Raw genomic sequence first — 24,222 nt, forward strand, 5'->3', positions numbered from 1 at the left:
TGCAGCGCCCGCAAGGTCCCCCTGCTCAAGAAAGCACATATACATGCCCGTCTGAAGTTGTCCTCGGAATCATTCAGATGTTCATTGGCAAACTGGGTGAAAGTGTTGTGGTCAGAAGAGACCAAAACGGAGCTCTTTGGCATCAACTCAACTCGCCGTGTTTGGAGGAGGAGGAATGCTGCCTATGACCCCAAGAACACCATCCCCACCGTCAAACATGGAGGTGGAAACATTATGCTTTGGGGGTGTTTTTCTGCTAAGGGGACAAGACAACTTCACCGCATCAAAGGGACGATGAACGGGACCATGTACCGTCAAATCTTGGGTGAGAACCTCCTTCCCTCAGCCAGTTCATTGAAAATAGGTCGTGGATGGGTATTCCAGCATGACAATGACCCAAAACACACGGCCAAGGCAACAAAGGAGTGGCTCAAGAAGAAGCACATTAAGGTCCTGGAGTGGCCTAGCCAGTCTCCAGACCTTAATCCCATAGAAAATCTGTGGAGGGAGCTGAAGGTTCGAGTTGCCAAACGTCAGCCTCGAAACCTTAATGACTTAGAGAAGATCTGCAAAGAGGAGTGGGACAAAATCCCTCCTGAGATGTGTGCAACCCTGGTGGCCAACTACAAGAAACGTCTGACCTCTGATTGCCAACAAGGGTTTTGCCACCAAGTACTAAGTCATGTTTTGCAGAGGGGTCAAATACTTATTTCCCTCATTTAAAATGCAAATCAATTTATAACATTTTTGACATGCGTTTTTCTGGATTTCTTTGTTGATATTCTGTCTCTCACTGTTCAAATAAACCTACCATTAAAATTATAGACTGATCATTTCTTTGTCAGTGGGCAAACGGACAAAATCAGCAGGGGATCAAATACTTTTCCCCCTCACTGTATATGGCATAGCGGTAGCGGCCGATGGCATACGGCGCAGTTCACAATGAAGATACAAATGGAATGTACAAACTACAAAAAGATAGTTTTCCATTTGACCGTTTCTACATTCCAGTTGTGAGTCGTAAAGTTTTAATATAGTACTCTGCGTCATATTCCCATTTCAACAACACCCCTCAGCTCACCTTCATGTTTCCAACTTTGTCCTCAAACGACTTGAAGGTCGGCGAGTTTCTATATAAAAACAAACAAATATAATATATTACACAACATTCTACAAATGAGCACATGGGGAAGATCATAGAATTAGGAATGACTTTCAGAAGTGTTCATTCACGATATAAAACACAGGACTCAAAAAAAAATAATAACGATCCTCTCCCGTAAGGGGGTTAGGGTGCACGACAAAACAGGAAGTGGTAACCTCCATTTTATTATACTTTGATTGTCCTTATCCAGGGCTACCTCTGGGAGACGACAGGTTCATGCATCATCAGGGCATATTCTTAGTGGAGTTGATTTACATTGAGTTACCACAGTCATATGATGTGTATTGAGGTAGCTCACCTATATATTTCACAGGGAAAAGCATGCAGACAGGATATCAAAGTTATGCTTAGTATCTTCATTTAGTTAGAGCCAGCATATAGAAATCATTTCCACTAGGTATTTCTACAAGGCTGTCCTGTCAAACGATGTGTATCATTATATTGTTTGTATATGGGAAATTCAAAAGACCAAAAAACATCACAAACAAGACCAACAACAGCTGTTACTCTAAAACCACTAATGTCATAAACGACAAAGCGATACTTAGTGATAAAAAAAAAAAAAAACGAAATAGAATAGAAAAGTGTGAGCTAATTTACCTCATCGTTGGCATACTTATCGAATGGCGGATGGAGTAGTTGCTACTTTGTAAGCGTTAAAAGAAGGGAGACAAAGAAGTGATAGCATTAGGAGCCAAGCGGAGAAGAGGGTTATTACAGCAGCGAGGCAGGCCCATGCCCCACTACTGGAGCAGTCAAACACAAGCAGGGGAACATGGTTACAGTGGGACTGCAGTCAAGTCAGTCAGTCAGTGCAAGGAGGATACTGCCATCTGGTGGTTACTTCAGGTTAGTCATTTTTTATTTTATTGAACTAGGCAAGTCAGTTAAGAATAAATTCTTAATACAATGGACGGACTACCCCGGCCAAACCCGGACGACGCTGGGCCAATTGTGCCGCGCCCTATGGGACTTGCGATCACGGCCAGATGTGATACAGCCTGGATTCGAACCAGGGACTGTAGTGACTCCTCTTGCACCGAGATGCAGTGCCTTAGACCACTGCGCTTCTCCGGTAATTCATCATTAAAATATGCAGGTAATTAACATATAAACTGAACTCCTATTAAATAATAAAGTCATTAATTAAATCATAACCTGAGGGGGGAACAAAATTGTATCTTTCAAAGAAAATACCAACTAAATGGTACCAGAGTGTCGGCTCTCAGACCCATAGGCTCTGCGATAGCAGTCTTATGGCTCGGGGGTAGAAGTGAACTATTCAGCAGTTTTCTGACTATTTAATTGGTTACCCAGACTCTCTGCACTACCCACACTCACAAGCCCATAAACTCAGCGGCCAGTTTATTAGGTACACTCATCTAGTACTGGGGTCGGACACCCCTTTGCCTCCAGAACAGCCCGAATTCTCCGGGGCTTGGAAACATTGCTCAATTGGCATCAAGGGACCTAACGTGTGCCAGGAAAACATTCCCCACACCATTACACCACCGTCCCCAGCCTGTACCGTAAACACACCAGGTAGGATGGAGCCACGGACTCCATGCTGCTTACACCAAATCATGACTCTGCCATCAGCTTGACGCAACAGGAACTGGGCTTCATCAGACCAGGTGATGTTTTTCCACTCATCTGTCCAGTGTTGATGATGGCGTGGAGCAGCTTCTTCTTGTGTTTCGCTGATAGGAACCAGGTGTGGTCGTCTGCTGCGATAGCCCATCTGTGTGTTCTGCGATGCCGTTCTGCACACCACTGTTGCACTGCGTGAATATTTGCCCGTTTGTGACCCAGGTGTAAATTCTTGCCATTCTCCTTTGACCTCTCTCATCAACGAGCTGTTTCCTGCAGCTGACTATGTTGTTTTGTTTTGTTTGTCGCGCCATTCTCTGTAAACCCTAGACCAGGGCTCTCCAACCCTGTTCTTGGAGAAAGACAGTCCCATTGGTTTACACGTCAACCCTAATCTAGTGCACCTGGTTCTAATAATCAGCTGGTTGATGAACTGAAATCAGGTTAGTTAAAACTAGGATTGAAAGGAAAACTTACAAGAGGGTATCTCTCCAGGAAAACAGGGTTAGAGAGTCCTGCCCTAGATAAACGTTGTCCGTGAAAAGCCCAGGAGGCTGGCCGTTACTGAGATACTGGAACCGGCGCCTGGCACAGACGATTACAACACGCTCAAAGTCGTTAAGCTAATCCGTTCTAACGTTCAGTCGAACAGTAACTGAATGCCTCGATGCCCGTCTGCCTGCTTCCTATAGCAAGCCACAGCCAACGTGACTCACTGTCTGTAGGAGAGATCCATTTTTGTGAACGGGGTGGTGTACCTAATAAACTGGCCACTAAGTGTATAAACACACTGCTGCTGCTACTCTGTTCTTTATTTTATTATCATCTATCCTGATGTCTAGTCACTTTACCCTGCCTTCATGTACATATCTACCTTATTATTATCTATCCTGATGTCTAGTCACTTTACCCTGCCTTCATGTACATATCTACCTCTAATACCTTATTATCATCTATCCTGATGTCTAGTCACTTTACCCTGCCTTCATGTACATATCTACCTTATTATTATCTATCCTGATGTCTAGTCACTTTACCCTGCCTTCATGTACATATCTACCTTATTATCATCTATCCTGATGTCTCGTCACTTTACCCTGCCTTCATGTACATATCTACCTTATTATCATCTATCCTGATGTCTCGTCACTTTACCCTGCCTTCATGTACATATCTACCTTATTATCATCTATCCTGATGCCTCGTCACTTTACCCTGCCTTCATGTACATATCTACCTTATTATCATCTATCCTGATGTCTAGTCACTTTACCCTGCCTTCATGTACATATCTACCTCAAATACCTTATTATTATCTATCCTGATGTCTAGTCACTTTACCCTGCCTTCATGTACATATCTACCTCAAATACCTTATTATTATCTATCCTGATGTCTAGTCACTTTACCCTGCCTTCATGTACATATCTACCTCTAATACCTTATTATTATCTATCCTGATGCCTCGTCACTTTACCCTGCCTTCATGTACAGATCTACCTTATTATCATCTATCCTGATGCCTCGTCACTTTACCCTGCCTTCATGTACATATCTACCTTATTATCATCTATCCTGATGCCTCGTCACTTTACCCTGCCTTCATGTACATATCTACCTTATTATCATCTATCCTGATGCCTCGTCACTTTACCCTGCCTTCATGTACATATCTACCTTATTATCATCTATCCTGATGCCTAGTCACATTACCCTGCCTTCATGTACATATCTACCTCAAATACCTTATTATTATCTATCCTGATGTCTAGTCACTTTACCCTGCCTTCATGTACATATCTACCTCTAATACCTTATTATCATCTATCCTGATGTCTAGTCACTTTACCCTGCCTTCATGTACATATCTACCTCTAATACCTTATTATCATCTATCATGATGCCTCGTCACTTTACCCTGCCTTCATGTACATATCTACCTCTAATACCTTATTATTATCTATCCTGATGTCTAGTCACTTTACCCTGCCTTCATGTACAGATCTACCTTATTATCATCTATCCTGATGCCTCGTCACTTTACCCTGCCTTCATGTACAGATCTACCTCTAATACCTTATTATCATCTATCCTGATGTCTAGTCACTTTACCCTGCCTTCATGTACATATCTACCTTATTATCATCTATCCTGATGCCTCGTCACTTTACCCTGCCTTCATGTACATATCTACCTTATTATCATCTATCCTGATGCCTCGTCACTTTACCCTGCCTTCATGTACATATCTACCTTATTATCATCTATCCTGATGCCTAGTCACATTACCCTGCCTTCATGTACAGATCTACCTCTAATACCTTATTATTATCTATCCTGATGTCTAGTCACTTTACCCTGCCTTCATGTACAGATCTACCTCTAATACCTTATTATCATCTATCCTGATGTCTAGTCACTTTACCCTGCCTTCATGTACATATCTACCTCTAATACCTTATTATCATCTATCATGATGCCTCGTCACTTTACCCTGCCTTCATGTACATATCTACCTCTAATACCTTATTATTATCTATCCTGATGCCTCGTCACTTTACCCTGCCTTCATGTACATATCTACCTTATTATCATCTATCCTGATGCCTCGTCACTTTACCCTGCCTTCATGTACATATCTACCTTATTATCATCTATCCTGATGCCTCGTCACTTTACCCTGCCTTCATGTACATATCTACCTCAAATACCTTATTATTATCTATCCTGATGTCTAGTCACTTTACCCTGCCTTCATGTACATATCTACCTCTAATATCTTATTATCATCTATCCTGATGTCTAGTCACTTTACCCTGCCTTCATGTACATATCTACCTCTAATACCTTATTATTATCTATCCTGATGTCTAGTCACTTTACCCTGCCTTCATGTACATATCTACCCCAAATACCTCATTATTATCTATCCTGATGCCTCGTCACTTTACCCTGCCTTCATGTACATATCTACCTTATTATCATCTATCCTGATGCCTCGTCACTTTACCCTGCCTTCATGTACATATCTACCTTATTATCATCTATCCTGATGCCTAGTCACATTACCCTGCCTTCATGTACATATCTACCTCAAATACCTTATTATTATCTATCCTGATGTCTAGTCACTTTACCCTGCCTTCATGTACATATCTACCTCAAATACCTTATTATTATCTATCCTGATGTCTAGTCACTTTACCCTGCCTTCATGTACAGATCTACCTTATTATCATCTATCCTGATGTCTAGTCACTTTACCCTGCCTTCATGTACATATCTACCTTATTATCATCTATCCTGATGTCTAGACACTTTACCCTGCCTTCATGTACAGATCTACCTCTAATACCTTATTATTATCTATCCTGATGTCTAGTCACTTTACCCTGCCTTCATGTACATATCTACCTCAAATACCTTATTATTATCTATCCTGATGTCTAGTCACTTTACCCTGCCTTCATGTACATATCTACCTCAAATACCTTATTATTATCTATCCTGATGTCTAGTCACTTTACCCTGCCTTCATGTACAGATCTACCTCTAATACCTTATTATTATCTATCCTGATGCCTAGTCACTTTACCCTGCCTTCATGTACATATCTACCTTATTATTATCTATCCTGATGCCTAGTCACTTTACCCTGCCTTCATGTACAGATCTACCTTATTATTATCTATCCTGATGCCTAGTCACTTTACCCTGCCTTCATGTACATATCTACCTTATTATTATCTATCCTGATGTCTAGTCACTTTACCCTGCCTTCATGTACAGATCTACCTCTAATACCTTATTATTATCTATCCTGATGTCTAGTCACTTTACCCTGCCTTCATGTACATATCTACCTTATTATTATCTATCATGATGCCTCGTCACTTTACCCTGCCTTCATGTACAGATCTACCTCTAATACCTTATCTATCCTGATGCCTAGTCACTTTACCCTGCCTTCATGTACATATCTACCTCAAATACCTTATTATTATCTATCCTGATGGCTAGTCACTTTACCCTGCCTTTATGTACATATCTACCTCAAATACCTTATTATTATCTATCCTGATGGCTAGTCACATTACCCTGCCTTTATGTACATATCTACCTCAAATACCTTATCTATCCTGATGCCTAGTCACATTACCCTGCCTTCATGTACATATCTACCTCAAATACCTTATTATCTATCCTGATGCCTCGTCACTTTACCCTGCCCTCATGTACATATCTACCTCTAATACCTTATTATTATCTATCCTGATGCCTCGTCACTTTACCCTGCCTTCATGTACATATCTACCTCCAATACCTTATTATTATCTATCCTGATGTCTAGTCACTTTACCCTGCCTTCATGTACACATCTACCTCAAATACCTTATTATTATCTATCCTGATGTCTAGTCACTTTACCCTGCCCTCATGTACACATCTACCTCAAATACCTTATTATTATCTATCCTGATGCCTAGTCACTTTACCCTGCCTTCATGTACATATCTACCCCAAATACCTTATTATTATCCATCCTGATGCCTCGTCACTTTACCCTGCCTTCATGTACATATCTACCTCATACCTTATTATTATCTATCCTGATGCCTCGTCACTTTACCCTGCCTTCATGTACATATCTACCTCTAATACCTTATCTATCCTGATGCCTCGTCACTTTACCCTGCCTTCATGTACATATCTACCTCATACCTTATTATTATCTATCCTGATGCCTCGTCACATTACCCTGCCTTCATGTGCATATCTACCTCAAATACCTTATTATTATCTATCCTGATGCCTAGTCACTTTACCCTGTCTTCATGTACATATCTACCTCAAATACCTTATTATTATCTATCCTGATGTCTAGTCACTTCACCCTGCCTTCATGTACATATCTACTCCAAATACCTCGTTCCCCTGCACATTGATCTGATTCCCCCTGTATAAAGCTTCATTCTCGTTTATTTTAATCCTTGCGTTTCCATTATTCTTTAACTCAGCATTGTTGGTTAAGGGCTCGTCAGGAAGCATTTCACGGTTAAGTCTACACCCGTATAATACATTTTGATTTGAGAAAGCAGAGTGGCAGCATAAAGACTATAGCTTTATTAAACCAGTCAGAACCTCTTAGGTAAGTGACGAAGTGGGTAAATTGGGTTATTCCAGATCCAGAAGCAGAGAGTAGGTCTTACCTAAAGGAGTTAGAGAACGGCAGCGCTCTGTAGACCAGACGCAGCGGTTTAAAAACAAACAAGAGAAACAAAAAACACATGGTGAGGCACATGAAGCAACGAGCTGAGCAGAGCTAGCCTAATTTTATCAAAAGGGGCTGCTTTCAGAGGGTACGTTCCAAATGGCATGGCACCCTATTCCCTATTTAGTGCACTACTTTTGACCATAGGGCTATATAGGGGAAAAGTTGCCATTTGGGACACGAGCAGATATTGAATTAATTTAAGAAGTCCAGAAAACCTCATTGCAATGCACAGGTCAGCCATGTTTATTTTGTTGGGTTTTTTCCCCCAAACCTGGTAGCAATGATGGTGATGGGTACATGATAGATGGCATTGCAATGCACACCAAGGTCCCATGTTCAGCAACCCTGCTGTAGGAAGTGTATAGACCTATAGTTTGGTCTAATTCAGACTTGGTCATGGATATTGTTAGATGAAAATGAAAGATAATAAACCAAAAAAAAAAATGGGACAAAACAAAACTAAGGCCAAAGAACAAGAGTTGTTGCATCACATTGATACGGCGCAAGCAGGAAGGAAGTACAGTTGCAAGGCCAGAGTAATGGATCCAGAAACAGGGAAACAAAGAGAGGGCGATGACACACACGTCGATGTGGACAATGTGAATGAGATATATTCTGAAATCATGTAGATAGCAGAGATAATGTGTTATTATGGTGGTGATGAATGGAGAGATGACTTATTTACAACAAATGATTAAGTGTTGAATCAAACCATATATTAAAAAAGGCCTTCGGACATTTGGTTCAATTACAAGTCATCTATAACATGGCTGTAAAAAGCATGGTCCACCATAGCAAGTAACTAGTTAAAGTTGGAGCAACCAAGTGGAATTGACTGCAGGCAAAGGAGGTTATCAGTCAAGTCTGGGAGGATGGGGGAGGTTAGTGTAAATTCTACAGTGTCTACTTCAGTAGTCTTCTAGGAGAGTAAACACAGATAGTGTTTTCTGCATCAGAGCTGCCAAACACTCCTCCTGGAGAACTACTGGCTAATCAAGGGTCCTGGGGCCTTATTCATAAACGTTGCAGCTAATCAAGGGTCCTGGGGACTTATTCATAAACGTTGCAGCTAATCAAGGGTCCGGCCCCCTTACCACTGTAACCAGTCCTACTGTAGTTCCCCCCCCCCCCCTCCCCTCCGGAGCAGACGATGTTATAGAATTTGTGGGCAGTGCAACTTATTTCTGTTCGGGGGGGGGGGGGGGGGGGGGGTGGAGTTTGTAATGTTTACAGGGCCACAACAATTTGCAATCGTTGTCGTCTTTCAGAAAAACGGTCAGATATTACAAACGTCACTGCAAAAAAAAACGTCCTTGCCAACCCCTCCGAAGACATTTAATCACGTTCACCGTTGCTATTTCCTTTAGCTAGAGACTTGGACTAATTTCCATATTCACAAAGTAGACAGCAAACAAAAAATCAAAAACGAGACGATTACCACCACCACACAAAAAACAAAAAAAGGGTGAATGATGGACGTTTCCAGACGGCATTATAACGCTCGTTGACACACGCACAGTTTAACAACACGTCTGACTCATAACAGGAAATATACGTTGTATATTATAAATCTATATTTGTGCGCAGTCTTTTCATGAAATTAAGCAAGCAGATATTTAGTGTCAAATTGACCTTTATAAAACACAATTTGACAGTTATAAATGAGGCCCCAGGTGTGCAGTTGAATCAGGTGTTCGAGATTAGAGGGGCAGGACTAGCTCTCACCAAATACACTTATACAACCTAATGGAAAAGTGGACCGAGATGACACCTCTAGGTTTTTACAACTTTGTGGTGGTGCGAACCTGCTCTACAGAAAGGGTATTGAGGAGGCCATTTTGAGTCTTGGTCTGTACCTCATGTCTCCCAGTTTCCTGCTGAGGGCAGTACCCATGGTGGAGAGGGCAGCGGTGGTCTTCTGTCCCGCCACAGACAGGGTCTCCTGAGTCTTCTTATACCTGGCGGGAGAGGATAGATAGACTATATATCATTAGAACATGACTGAAACCATAACGAAAATAGGACTCAGTTTCGAATAGATGTCGCAAGCAGAAGGAAGATTCTTTGCCACTAAGGGGTTAATAAGTCTGACAGACAAGAGCAGAAATACTGAGGAATTAGCAAGAGCTTGTATCCAATACTTGACAAAGATCAACCAATACATTCTGATGAAAGATCATATTTTTATTTTTTTTTAAAAGCCCACATTTTGCACAGGTTATAGCTGCACATTGTTCCGAGATACTGAGCATCAAAGTTCACATCCCAGATCTCACTAGCGATCCGTTCAGTACACAAGTCTGTATGTCTAAGTCCTCTCATCTTTATCCCAGAAAATGGATGTATATTCAGACTGACCAATACAAAAATAGTGTTGATAACTGTATGATAATCCTGAGAAGACGGTTGGGGAAACTATGCAGTTGGTGGATAATCAATTAACAACATCGTCTTGTTACACATTGTACAGCGGGTCAGAGGTTCCCCAGGAAATGTGATGACCAAGACAAAAGCAAGTACATTCAGCTGGACTAGGGCAGGCACCCCAGTCTCACATGATTTAAGTGAAGGTGGGCATGTGCAGGGCCATCCAAATATCACTCAGCCAAACAGAAGGGAAGCAGGAACAGTCAGAAGCCCCACCCCCCCTCCAAGCAAACAGCAGGAACAGTCAGACGCCCCTCCCCCCTCCAAGCAAACAGCAGGAACAGTCAGACGCCCCTCCCCCCTCCAAGCAAACAGCAGGAACAGTCAGACGCCCCTCCCCCCTCCAAGCAAACAGCAGGAACAGTCAGAAGCCCCACCCCCCTCCAAGCAAACAGCAGGAACAGTCAGAAGCCCCACCCCCCCTCCAAGCAAACAGCAGGAACAGTCAGACGCCCCTCCCCCCTCCAAGCAAACAGCAGGAACAGTCAGACGCCCCTCCCCCCTCCAAGCAAACAGCAGGAACAGTCAGAAGCCCCACCCCCCTCCAAGCAAACAGCAGGAACAGTCAGAAGCCCCACCCCCCCTCCAAGCAAACAGCAGGAACAGTCAGAAGCCCCACCCCCCCTCCAAGCAAACAGCAGGAACAGTCAGAAGCCCCACCCCCCTCCAAGCAAACAGCAGGAACAGTCAGACGCCCCTCCCCCCTCCAAGCAAACAGCAGGAACAGTCAGACGCCCCTCCCCCCTCCAAGCAAACAGCAGGAACAGTCAGACGCCCCTCCCCCCTCCAAGCAAACAGCAGGAACAGTCAGAAGCCCCACCCCCCTCCAAGCAAACAGCAGGAACAGTCAGAAGCCCCACCCCCCCTCCAAGCAAACAGCAGGAACAGTCAGAAGCCCCACCCCCCCTCCAAGCAAACAGCAGGAACAGTCAGACGCCCCTCCCCCCTCCAAGCAAACAGCAGGAACAGTCAGACGCCCCTCCCCCCTCCAAGCAAACAGCAGGGAACAGTCAGACGCCCCTCCCCCCACCAAGCAAACAGCAGGAACAGTCAGACGCCCCTCCCCCCTCAAAGCAAACAGCAGGAACAGTCAGAAGCCCCTCCCCCCTCCAAGCAAACAGCAGGAACAGTCAGACGCCCCTCCCCCCTCCAAGCAAACAGCAGGGAACAGTCAGACGCCCCTCCCCCCTCCAAGCAAACAGCAGGGAACAGTCAGACGCCCCTCCCCCCTCCAAGCAAACAGCAGGGAACAGTCAGACGCCCCTCCCCCCTCCAAGCAAACAGCAGGGAACAGTCAGACGCCCCTCCCCCCTCCAAGCAAACAGCAGGGAACAGTCAGACGCCCCTCCCCCCTCCAAGCAAACAGCAGGGAACAGTCAGACGCCCCTCCCCCCTCCAAGCAAACAGCAGGGAACAGTCAGACGCCCCTCCCCCCTCCAAGCAAACAGCAGGGAACAGTCAGAAGCCCCACCCCCCCTCCAAGCAAACAGCAGGAACAGTCAGACGCCCCTCCCCCCTCCAAGCAAACAGCAGGAACAGTCAGACGCCCCTCCCCCCTCCAAGCAAACAGCAGGAACAGTCAGACGCCCCTCCCCCCTCAAAGCAAACAGCAGGAACAGTCAGAAGCCCCTCCCCCCTCCAAGCAAACAGCAGGAACAGTCAGACGCCCCTCCCCCCTCCAAGCAAACAGCAGGGAACAGTCAGACGCCCCTCCCCCCTCCAAGCAAACAGCAGGGAACAGTCAGACGCCCCTCCCCCCTCCAAGCAAACAGCAGGGAACAGTCAGACGCCCCTCCCCCCTCCAAGCAAACAGCAGGGAACAGTCAGACGCCCCTCCCCCCTCCAAGCAAACAGCAGGGAACAGTCAGACGCCCCTCCCCCCTCCAAGCAAACAGCAGGGAACAGTCAGACGCCCCTCCCCCCTCCAAGCAAACAGCAGGGAACAGTCAGACGCCCCTCCCCCCTCCAAGCAAACAGCAGGGAACAGTCAGACGCCCCTCCCCCCTCCAAGCAAACAGCAGGGAACAGTCAGAAGCCCCTCCCCCCTCCAAGCAAACAGCAGGAACAGTCAGAAGCCCCACCCCCCCTCCAAGCAAACAGCAGGAACAGTCAGACGCCCCTCCCCCCTCCAAGCAAACAGCAGGGAACAGTCAGACGCCCCTCCCCCCTCCAAGCAAACAGCAGGGAACAGTCAGACGCCCCTCCCCCCTCCAAGCAAACAGCAGGGAACAGTCAGACGCCCCTCCCCCCTCCAAGCAAACAGCAGGGAACAGTCAGACGCCCCTCCCCCCTCCAAGCAAACAGCAGGGAACAGTCAGACGCCCCTCCCCCCTCCAAGCAAACAGCAGGGAACAGTCAGACGCCCCTCCCCCCTCCAAGCAAACAGCAGGGAACAGTCAGACGCCCCTCCCCCCTCCAAGCAAACAGCAGGAACAGTCAGACGCCCCTCCCCCCTCCAAGCAAACAGCAGGGAACAGTCAGACGCCCCTCCCCCCTCCAAGCAAACAGCAGGAACAGTCAGACGCCCCTCCCCCCTCCAAGCAAACAGCAGGAACAGTCAGAAGCCCCTCCCCCCTCCAAGCAAACAGCAGGAACAGTCAGACGCCCCTCCCCCCTCAAAGCAAACAGCAGGAACAGTCAGAAGCCCCTCCCCCCCTCCAAGCAAACAGCAGGAACAGTCAGAAGCCCCTCCCCCCTTGCTGAAACTAAAATGCAACTCAGACAAAACTATAATAGTTAGATCAACTCACGCTTCAGATCGGGAAATTTCATCCAAAGTTGCAGACGCTGTAAGATATCTACGGACAAACAAGTGTGACAATGAAATGACTGACTTCTTACAGAGGGAGGAAAGAGCAAGTTAGAAACTTTAAAGTTAATAACTTGAAATAATAATAACATAACTAGAACCCTTCTACACACACACAAATATAAAAACAGACAGTCCAAAAACTTGCCACAATACTTTGATTTGTTTGAATACCGCATTTACTGAACCAGGGAAACACTACGACAATGAATCAGTGTTTGTTTGGAAAGTTACAGAAGTGTCAAATATTCCAACTCTGCTGAATTTCTAGGGGATTATTACAGCTGGATTTCACACCAAACTCGGGTCCCTGGGGTCCCCCTCTAGGTGCACGTTTTGGGTTTGTTGCCCCCCCCTAGCGCTACACAGCTAATTCAAATAAACACAACATGAAGCGTTTTGATTATTTGAAACCAGCTGTGTAGCGCTAGGAGGGGATTATACCACTAATAAACCAACATGACAGAGTTACGGAAACCCTGCAGTAGAGGACAACACCATGCTCAAGCTTGGACGTAGTCGGCAGTCGCATATCTTGTGTTTTTAGTGATTAAAACTCTTAGTAATATTTTCAAACATAATATATATATATATATTTTTTTTTAAACGGCTAATGTGTTAAGCATTAGAATCTATTGGATGAGTCATTGATTGAGCACAAACCATTCAGTGACTCAACATCATTGTTACATTACATTTACATTTTAGTCATTTAGCAGACGCTCTTATCCAGAGCGAATTACAGTAGAGTGCATACATTTTATTACATTTTATTTATTTATTTATTTTTTACATTTTACATACTGAGACAAGGATATCCCTACCGGCCAAACCCTCCCTAACCCGGACGACGCTATGCCAATTGTGCGTCGCCCCACGGACCTCCCGGTTGCGGCCGGCTGCGACAGAGCCTGGGCGCGAATCCAGAGACTCTTGTGGGCGCAGCTAGCACTGCGATGCAGTGCCCTAGACCACTGCGCCACCCGGGAGGTCACGTTACATGGTTACTGTAATGTAACCATGACGATCCCGGTCAGTACAGTAACCTGCGTGGGAAAGGAGGATGTGGCTTTAGTTCTGCTGTCTACAATGGAAATTAAATACATAGCAAGCATAGCTGTAGTCCGACTAAAAATAAATACGAATTAATTGACTTTAAATGTATCTGTAAAAACACTGATACAAATATTTCTGTCTAGACCGAATTAAATATCTCCCACGTAACACACTGACAAACCAAATACCTGTCTTCTAGGGCCCAGGACCATACCAGTATCACTCGGTTAGTATCGTGGCAAAGAACCCAAAAACACGAAGCGGATTTCACTTGTTTAAGAACACAGCCCTAATGTTGGAAATAAAACATTTATTTTCAAAAAGGTATAGAACACAATATTTTACATAGAGCAGGTTTTAAAAAGACCAAAAGAGTTGAGTCTGTTTCACGTTTTCATTTTTTTTGCCATGGATTTTGTTGTCGTTGATACTAGCGTCACGGCCACAGCGTCATCCCTACACAGGCACTCTCGTTCACTTGGTATTCTTCCACATCCTCACTCTGGGTCAGTCATGTGACTGATCAAGCAAGACAACCATTTTTGGGGGGGCGCCAGCCCACCGTTGTCTCTCTCTCTCTCTCTCTTTGCCCATGGTCGTTTATCAACTCTCTTTCAGTCTCTCTCACAATCCTCTCCCACACAATCCTGTGGCGGGTCCGGGCTGTTTGTCTGGTCGAGAAACTCTGCTGTGTGTGTGTGTGATATATATATATATATATATATATATATATATATATATCTCTGTGCTGAAAGGACAGTGTAAGATAGCTCACATTTAAGCACCATGTCTTCATGTAAGCCTTCAGACACCCAGACAATTTAAATTTGCTGTAGCAACAACAGTGGTGGTGGGTAGTTTCATTACCGTCACACACAGATGTAGAAGATAATTAAATGTATAGTGAAAGAGGGGAAAACGTTATTCCTCATGTATTTCAGTTTCCCTCGTTTTCAGCGTAAATCAACCACCAAAAACTAATAGAATGAGTTATAACTAGGCTTGAACCTATACCGGGCTATTTGGAAAACAACATCCTCAATACATTGTTATATTTATAGCTATTTTAACTAAATACCCCAAGTCAACTTGTGCAATACACCTTAGGAGAAAAAAAGCAGACGGAATTCTTTATTCCACCTGTCACATGACAGAAGTTTAGCGTAGGTCCCCAGGACATGTTAAGGCGATCACATGGTGTTTGTAACGAGCACAACGGGAGAAAGCGAGAGCATGGGAATTCAGCTGTGTATTGACAGGGGTCGCGTTTTATATTGAAAGTCTGTGTTATTTTGTTGTTGTTGCTGCTTCAATAGAGTGATCACATTCGACCCCGAAAACGGTTTAATTTTCATCAGACGAGAGACGTGTGACACTATTTGGTTGGCAGCCACACAAGTAAAATGAGCTCACAGTGAAAAAGCATGGCCCATCATATCCTTTATGTTTATTAGAGAAACAATGTAATCCTAATCTAGCATTTTACCAAAAGTAGTCTGGCTACACTGAAAAACAATAACTGAGGACAGTAGCTCCACATCAGTCAGAGTGCTGTCTGCTGATAGAATGATGGAGAACAGTAGCTCCACATCAGTCAGAGTGCTGTCTGCTGATAGAATGATGGAGAACAGTAGTTCCACATCAGTCAGAGCGCTGTCTGCTGATAGAATGATGGAGAACAGTAGCTCCACATCAGTCAGAGCGCTGTCTGCTGATAGAATGATGGAGAACAGTAGCTCCACATCAGTCAGAGTGCTGTCTGCTGATAGAATGATGGAGAACAGTAGCTCCACATCAGAGTGCTGTCTGCTGATAGAATGATGGAGAACAGTAGCTCCACATCAGTCAGAGCGCTGTCTGCTGATAGAATGATGGAGAACAGTAGCTCCACATCAGTCAGAGTGCTGTCTGCTGATAGAATGATGGAGAACAGTAGCTCCACATCAGTCAGAGTGCTGTCTGCTGATAGAATGATGGAGAACAGTAGTTCCACATCAGTCAGAGCGCTGTCTGCTGATAGAATGATGGAGAACAGTAGCTCCACATCAGTCAGAGTGCTGTCTGCTGATAGAATGATGGAGAACAGTAGCTCCACATCAGTCAGAGTGCTGTCTGCTGATAGAATGATGGAGAACAGTAGCTCCACATCAGTCAGAGTGCTGTCTGCTGATAGAATGATGGAGAACAGTAGCTCCACATCAGTCAATGCTGTCTGCTGATAGAATGATGGAGAACAGTAGCTCCACATCAGTCAGAGTGCTGTCTGCTGATAGAATGATGGAGAACAGTAGCTCCACATCAGTCAGAGTGCTGTCTGCTGATAGAATGATGGAGAACAGTAGTTCCACATCAGTCAGAGTGCTGTCTGCTGATAGAATGATGGAGAACAGTAGCTCCACATCAGTCAGAGTGCTGTCTGCTGATAGAATGATGGAGGACAGTAGCTCCACATCAGTCAGAGTGCTGTCTGCTGATAGAATGATGGAGAACAGTAGCTCCACATCAGTCAGAGTGCTGTCTGCTGATAGAATGATGGAGAACAGTAGCTCCACATCAGTCAGAGTGCTGTCTGCTGATAGAATGATGGAGAACAGTAGTTCCACATCAGTCAGAGTGCTGTCTGCTGATAGAATGATGGAGAACAGTAGCTCCACATCAGTCAGAGTGCTGTCTGCTGATAGAATGATGGAGAACAGTAGCTCCACATCAGTCAGAGTGCTGTCTGCTGATAGAATGATGGAGAACAGTAGCTCCACATCAGAGCACTGTCTGCTGATAGAATGATGGAGAACAGTAGCTCCACATCAGTCAGAGCGCTGTCTGCTGATAGAATGATGGAGAACAGTAGCTCCACATCAGTCAGAGTGCTGTCTGCTGATAGAATGATGGAGAACAGTAGCTCCACATCAGTCAGAGCGCTGTCTGCTGATAGAATGATGGAGAACAGTAGCTCCACATCAGTCAGAGTGCTGTCTGCTGATAGAATGATGGAGAACAGTAGCTCCACATCAGTCAGAGTGCTGTCTGCTGATAGAATGATGGAGAACAGTAGCTCCACATCAGAGTGCTGTCTGCTGATAGAATGATGGAAAACAGTAGCTCCACATCAGTCAGAGTGCTGTCTGCCGATAGAATGCCTGCTGGTGAATTCTCATCCGAGTGGAGAAGTGTAACAAAATTAGTCTGATGCCGAGCAGAAATTACAATAAGCATTTTAGATCTATGTATACAAAACGCAGCAAGATATTTCTACGCTGTCAAAAAAATAAAATGGAATTCTGTGTTAACTAGCAACTTAAACTTAGGTGTCGTGTTACGAGGCTGAATTAAAAAAGGCGACTGGGCATCAGTGTTAACTTGCTGCCATGTTTGAGAAGTCAAAGTCCATTGGATTAGTTATTTGTACAGCTGCCACCATCTTGATTTCTTTGCGTTTTTTCTCCTCTCCCTTCTCGGCCTGTTCCCCCTCCCCCTTCTCAGAGCAGTGCAGGCAGGCAGGCAGGCCCGTTGCCCTAGCGACTCCAGACCACACAGACAGCGTGTACACATGCTGCTCCAGAGCCAGTACTGTTCTTCCTTCAGACCAGCATGCTTCAAAACGTTGTTCATTTGCACAATGTCTCTCGTTCACATTCCGCTTGTAAAACTTCCAAACACACCACAAATGACATTCTGTAGCTCCTACCTATACATGTAGAACTTCATGAGTGGGATTGCCTGTTTTTGGAATTTGTTTATTTTAGTTTGCGGTTGTTGGCATATTTATCTAGCAGCCTTCTTGTAAATTTGCCATTACTCGTGTTAAATTTTGTTTTCATTCTGGTAATTGACACCCAAATGGGTTTATTTGCCTTTTTTGGGGCCGCCCCCTCGTGTACTAAGCCAGTAATACCGTCGATACAAGGATGAGAGAAGGACGACCAACCCTAGTTAAAACTATCAGATATATTAGGTTGTTGGTTCAGAGGAAGTGGGAATGAGGATGTCACCTTAACACCCAGGAGTCACCTGCTTTAACAGGAAACACAGCACAGGGAAACAGGAAGTGAAAGAAGAAGAGACAGACTTCATGTAAAGAGTGAGTTTATTGCCAGTTAGCCACCCATCCTAAAGGGAAAGAGATGGACCTTCCTCAGTGGAGTACTACAAGCCATTTCCCAGCCTCATATAGCTTTCAGTTTCCTCAAGCAGAGGAGATCTAGTCTGACAGTACTGGCTCAGTACTGGCTCTGGAGCAGCATGTGTACACACTGTCTGTGTGGAGTCTGAAGGAAAGAACAGCACTGGCTCTGGAGCATTAACCCAGAAAAAAAAAGTGACTATATGGGTTAGTCTAGGATAGACAACAACTCTTTGGCAAACCAACAGTGGCACGTTAAAGCAGGGCAGAACTTTGTGGAATGTACAGATATAAATATATTATGTAGAACAAAAACTTCTGACACGTAAGAATAAAGAATCACATCAGCTCTACTCGTGACATTTCTATCTGCAAAAGAGGCACAATATCTGCCTACTGAACGTGGAAAAACGTTGCTACGACGACACCCGAAGCACCGGGATGAACTTGGAGACCCGGCATCTTCTGCCAAGTTCAAACTAGACCGTATTATATATAAAAAATAAATAAAAAAACATGCTTATATAAAACAGATGGTGTCATGGGAATGTGAGTTTTCACACGCAGCAGGCAGAGGAACCCACAAAAGGACAAATGTTACAGTAGCCAGGGTACGCTGCAGACACTGGTAGCCCACGGCAGGTGTTCTCAAATAGACATTGAGGGTGAGAGAGAGCGGTAAACTCTCTCATTCCACTCGCCAAGTTTCTCGGCGGTTCTGACATAGCTAGAAAACAGAGATGCTCAGAACTGTGCCAGGCTGTCTGATTCATGCTACAAAAGGCATGAATCATGCTGTTCTGACTCAGATGTTGGTCTGTTCACCTTGTCCTTTTCATAGCGTTGAAACATTAACCCACATTTCGGTTATTTTTTAACTCATTGAATGAAATTGGTTACATTACTTCAATTCAATTTTTGTACACCCCCCCCGTGAGCTCAATACGCACATTGCAGTTTCTCTAGATATAAAATCAGGTCAAGCCAGAACTGTGCGACGTAGTAGGGAGTTGTAGTTTAACAGGCCAATATTCTACATAGTTAATTAACAAAATGTTCTCTACTAAACTACAATGACCATAATCTATTGTCTGGTATATATATTAAATATTTTTTTAACACACCTGCTTATGTTAGTGTGGGGGGAGACAGAGAGAATGGGCGATGGAGAGCAGTTGCTTGGCCAGGTATCTCTACGTGAAAATACACAATCTAAATGATTGATAGTTGGTATTCAGCAGTCATAAAATTACACCTTATTTACTATGAAAAAAACGACTAAAATAGTGAGCAGCAGCACTATAGAGATGAGATGATTTGAAATAATAAAGTCATCAAATAAAAACAGACGTAATAAACACAATAACTGAAATATTTATATTAAAGTGAATGAATGATGTTTAATAAGTGATCAGCAGTAATGGACAGTCACTAGCATCAGGGGACTTTTATTTCATATTTTAATCTAAGTTAAAACATTCAATCCACATAATGCATTTAAAGCTGTTTAAAAAAAATATATATCTAAAACCATGATTATAATATATATATTTTAAGTCGAACTGACCTCAAAAAGCACTCAAATCGCTCAGCACTACCTTTCCAGAACTGTTCCAGAAACTTAACCAGGCCAGCACGACATTAGAAAATCAGGCATACAGTACGCAAGAGACTTAGGGTTTTGTAGCGCTAAGATATATCTGGTGAGAGTGGTCCTCTGTTGGTAGAGCATGAGGTTAGCAACGCTAAAGGTCGTGGGTTCAACTCCACATATTCAAAAAGAAAAAATGCACTCAATGTACTGTAAATCTCTTTGGATAAAAGCACCAGCTAATTTAAATATTTATATCTGAGGGGGAAGAGAATCCATTAACTAGCCTACTTCAGAAACTTCAATCAGTGACGCTGTCTAATACACCTTCACTATATCAACATCAAAAAATACATTTAAAAAAAAAAAAGGTCTTTGCTCCCTCCATTCTGACTTGGTAATATACGTGTCACTGTTAGGCTTTGAACTGTTTGACAGGATTTAAAAAAAGAAGCCTCGATTTAAATGGCTTCTTCACTCAAATCTAAAGACGCTCGGAGTTGAATCGTGCTACTTTTATAATACAACGAGGCCGTCGGAAACCGTTGAATTACAGAGTTACAGCACGAGTCGTCATAAACGTCAAAAAGGAATATTTGAGTAGCGCCAGAGGTCGAAGTAGACGGGCGTGATTCTAAATCCGTACGGATCACATCCGCCTTGATGTTCACTTCAGTGTACTAACAGCTGTGTGGACCCGCACTCACAGGGCCACTCTGGTCTACACTAAAAGCCCTGACCAGGCCAGAACGATAGAAAGAGAACAGCACAGAGCGTCTAGAAGAAATCGATTGACGGACGTTACTGCAAGCGATAATTTGATGTTATTTTAACAACCTAAGATGAATAATATTACAGATTTAAGAAAAACTATTTTTAAGTATCAACATTTTTTTTTTTAAAGGATTTTCTACTTACGCATTAGAGGTCTGGACATCCTGCCATCCTTTGGTGAGGTTCTGTTTGAGCTCGTTGAGGGGGCTCAGCCCAAGCTTCCTCTTTAGCTCAGCGGAATGCTTCTCTTTGGCCAGGAGCACCTGTCTCAGGGTGCTGATCTCCTCCTCCACCTGACAGCAACACAGCAGAGCAGTCAACCACTGGCTGGGCCAAACGTAGTTATGAACATTACCATTGGTCTGAAACAAAATATTCCACTCAAATGTTTGTGGAACCGATTATTAGTAAATCAAACTCACTCAAAAAAAGAGATGTGATCAGATTAGAGCGCAACAGACAGAAAGAACACGAGGCCTATATTGGTTCCGGCCGACAGACACCGGCAGACAGAACCATACCATGGCTAGCTCAGAGCGGATCTCCTCAGCCTCCGTGAGCCCTGGGGGCAGCGTGTTGACAGCTGCTAAGACCATGGCTACCTCTAACCCCAACAGGATAACAGGCCTACCTTGACTAGCTCAGAGCGGATCTCCTCAGCCTCCTCCTCTGTTAGCCCTGGGGGCAACGTGTTGATGGATGATACCCCCATGGCGCCGCCCTCCACGGGGACGTCAGTCAGCGGGTCTGCTCCTCCTGCGGGGCCCAGGCCCTTGTTGGGAGAGTTCAGGTTGATGTCTGGGTCAAGAGAGAGAGTGGGGGCAGGGGGGCATGCTGAGTTGAGAGAGAGAGAGTAGAAGGCCTTGAATTAAAGTGTTAGTGTCATCAACAGTAATAATAACTTTATTGGTACAGCTCTTTTCAATACAAGTAACAAAAGGACTTCACATCAAAGTGCTAACAAAATGATAGCTAATTAAAAATCAGACATGAAAAGCATCTTCATTAAAAAAAAGTGTCTCTTCAGCAGGGATATAAAAAGAGACACTGATCTCCTCTGGCAGACCATTCCCCAGTCCAGGGGTCCTAATATCCAGTCTCCTATCGTTATCAACCTAGAGACTTTAGAATGGGCAACAGTGCCCTGCCAGAGAATGTCTGGCTGCGTCCTGGCTCGGGAGGGAGATGCGTCCTGGCTCGGGAGGGAGATGCGTCCTGGCTCGGGAGGGAGATGCGTCCTGGCTCGGGAGGGAGATGCGTCCTGGCTCGGGAGGGAGATGCGTCCTGGCTCGGGAGGGAGATGCGTCCTGGCTCGGGAGGGAGATGCGTCCTGGCTCGGGAGGGAGATGCGTCCTGGCTCGGGAGGGAGATTCGTACTGGCTCGGGAGGGAGATTCGTACTGGCTCGGAGGGAGATTTGTGGACAAATGAACAAGATTATATACAACCTGAGGTTCTAGCACGTTGGGTTGCCAAATACAACCACCTCAGATTTTATATCATTGAGCTGAATTATTATATATATTTTTTTCAACATTTGGGGTCAGCAAGACACTGGTGAAGGTTCACTACGCTAGCTTGGTCTCTGTGTCAATAGAGCTGTGTTTTATCTGCGTAGCAGCGAAACTGAAAGTTATGATTGTGGATGGTGTCACCAAAGGGAAGCATATATTGGGGGGGGGGGGGGGGGGGGGGGAATTGGTCTCAGTATTGACCCGAGGGGACACCATAGTGAATAGGTGCCGGGGACGATACGGAAACACCCATTCTCACTGAGAAACATCTGCCACAAAAGATATGACCTGAACCAGTCGAGGGCAAGAGACTCCCACCCACCTCTCCAGCCGGTCAACAAGGATCCATAGTATCTTACACAGCACAGAGATCCAGATGAACTAGGAGAAAGCATTCACCGGCAGCCAACAGAAGGTGATGACTGATTTTCAAGAAAGTATTTTTTGTGCTGTGAAGTGGGCAGCTGCCGAACTGGAATTTTTCAAATAAAGTTGTTCATACTCAAATGAGCCACTAATTGCTTGAAAAAAAACTTTTTTTCCAAAATCGTATAAAATCGTATAAAATCTTATATATATATATATATATATATATATATATATATATATATATATATATATATATATATATATATATAAAAAAAAAAAGAAGCTTCGAGAAAGTTCTATAATTATTTAGTCAGGAGTGGTCTGGATTGGGCTTTTTAAAATGAGGACCAGAGACAGAGTTCAGGGAACTATTTACAATAGACACAATGTTAGGGACAACAGGGAACAATTTACAATAGACACAATGTTAGGGCCAACAGGGAACTATTTACAATAGACACAATGTTAGGGCCAACAGGGAACAATTTACAATAGACAGCATGTTAGGGCCAACAGGGAACTATTTACAATAGACAGCATGTTAGGGCCAACAGGGAACTATTTACAATAGACAGCATGTTAGGGCCAACAGGGAACTATTTACAATAGACAGCATGTTAGGGCCAACAGGGAACTATTTACAATAGACAGCATGTTAGGGCCAACAGGGAACTATTTACAATAGACAGCATGTTAGGGCCAACAGGGAACTATTTACAATAGACAGCATGTTAGGGCCAACAGGGAACTATTTACAATAAACACAATACTTAGGGCCAACAGGGAACTATTTACAATAGACAGCATGTTAGGGCCAACAGTAGTCAAGTAGGGACCACATCCAAGTGACAGGAGAAGGTCTTCATGTGAGGAAACATATCAAAAGGAGGAACTCAAAGGATATTTGCTCCAATGTGCAAAAAGGAAGCCGCAAAACTGTCACAAAGTAGTTGCCCCAAGTGCCTCCTGACCAGAAATGCTGGTATGAGACCAGCAACTGTCAATCTGGGATCTAATATTTTCTATATTTACTGTAAAGAATCGTAAGAACTATTGGCAGAGATGATGGGATACGAGCCTTTCACTGTCATTTTGCCTTTCTAAGTAAACTTTTATTTTAAAGCGTGAGTGGTCATTTTAAAAATCAGGTAGACAACGTATCACTGATATTCTAAAGTAGTCTGACATGTGTCGTTAAATAGCCATTCACCAAGTCATCTGTGTGAAGACAAAGTACAGGATCGGCGGCAGGGGACAGAAACCCCCCCCCCATGTTCATTTACTAACAGTGGTGGTGATAATGATGTGAGAGAGGGGACAGATTTTTTATGAGGCGGAGAAGAAAAAGCTTTTTTATTTTTTTAAGTCAGAGGCATCAATAGTTTCCAAGTTATCAACATTTCAGACCACAGGACAAGATTAAGAGTATGGTCACATGCTCCAAATACAACAGTGACGCTTACTTACAAGACCTTAATTAAACAGCAGCAAGAAAATAACAATGTGGAGGCTATATACAGGGTATTACGGTAC

At 44.1% G+C, this 24,222-nt stretch overlaps 1 protein-coding gene across 12 annotated transcripts in view; it reads right to left on the bottom strand.

Moving 5' to 3' along the window:
- The window catches only part of LOC129861345 (tumor protein D54-like), a 39,562-nt gene that overhangs the window by 4,928 nt on the left and 10,412 nt on the right, over window positions 1-24,222 (bottom strand). For 2 of the 12 annotated variants that reach the window (XM_055932702.1, XM_055932710.1), the window contains exons 2-8: window positions 21,439-21,641; window positions 20,952-21,100; window positions 13,208-13,255; window positions 9,887-9,988; window positions 7,966-7,992; window positions 1,766-1,810; window positions 1,082-1,130 (exon numbers count right to left, since the gene is read on the bottom strand). In XM_055932702.1, coding sequence (XP_055788677.1) covers window positions 1,082-1,130; window positions 1,766-1,810; window positions 7,966-7,992; window positions 9,887-9,988; window positions 13,208-13,255; window positions 20,952-21,100; window positions 21,439-21,641 — 623 coding nt within the window. The remainder of the gene's footprint in view (window positions 1-1,081; window positions 1,131-1,765; window positions 1,811-7,965; window positions 7,993-9,886; window positions 9,989-13,207; window positions 13,256-20,951; window positions 21,101-21,438; window positions 21,642-24,222) is intronic. The other 10 variants (XM_055932706.1, XM_055932713.1, XM_055932709.1 and 7 more) reach the window with 8 other exon arrangements.

Source organism: Salvelinus fontinalis, chromosome 8, assembly GCF_029448725.1.
Source record: "Salvelinus fontinalis isolate EN_2023a chromosome 8, ASM2944872v1, whole genome shotgun sequence".
NCBI classification, from domain to species: Eukaryota; Metazoa; Chordata; class Actinopteri; order Salmoniformes; family Salmonidae; genus Salvelinus; species Salvelinus fontinalis.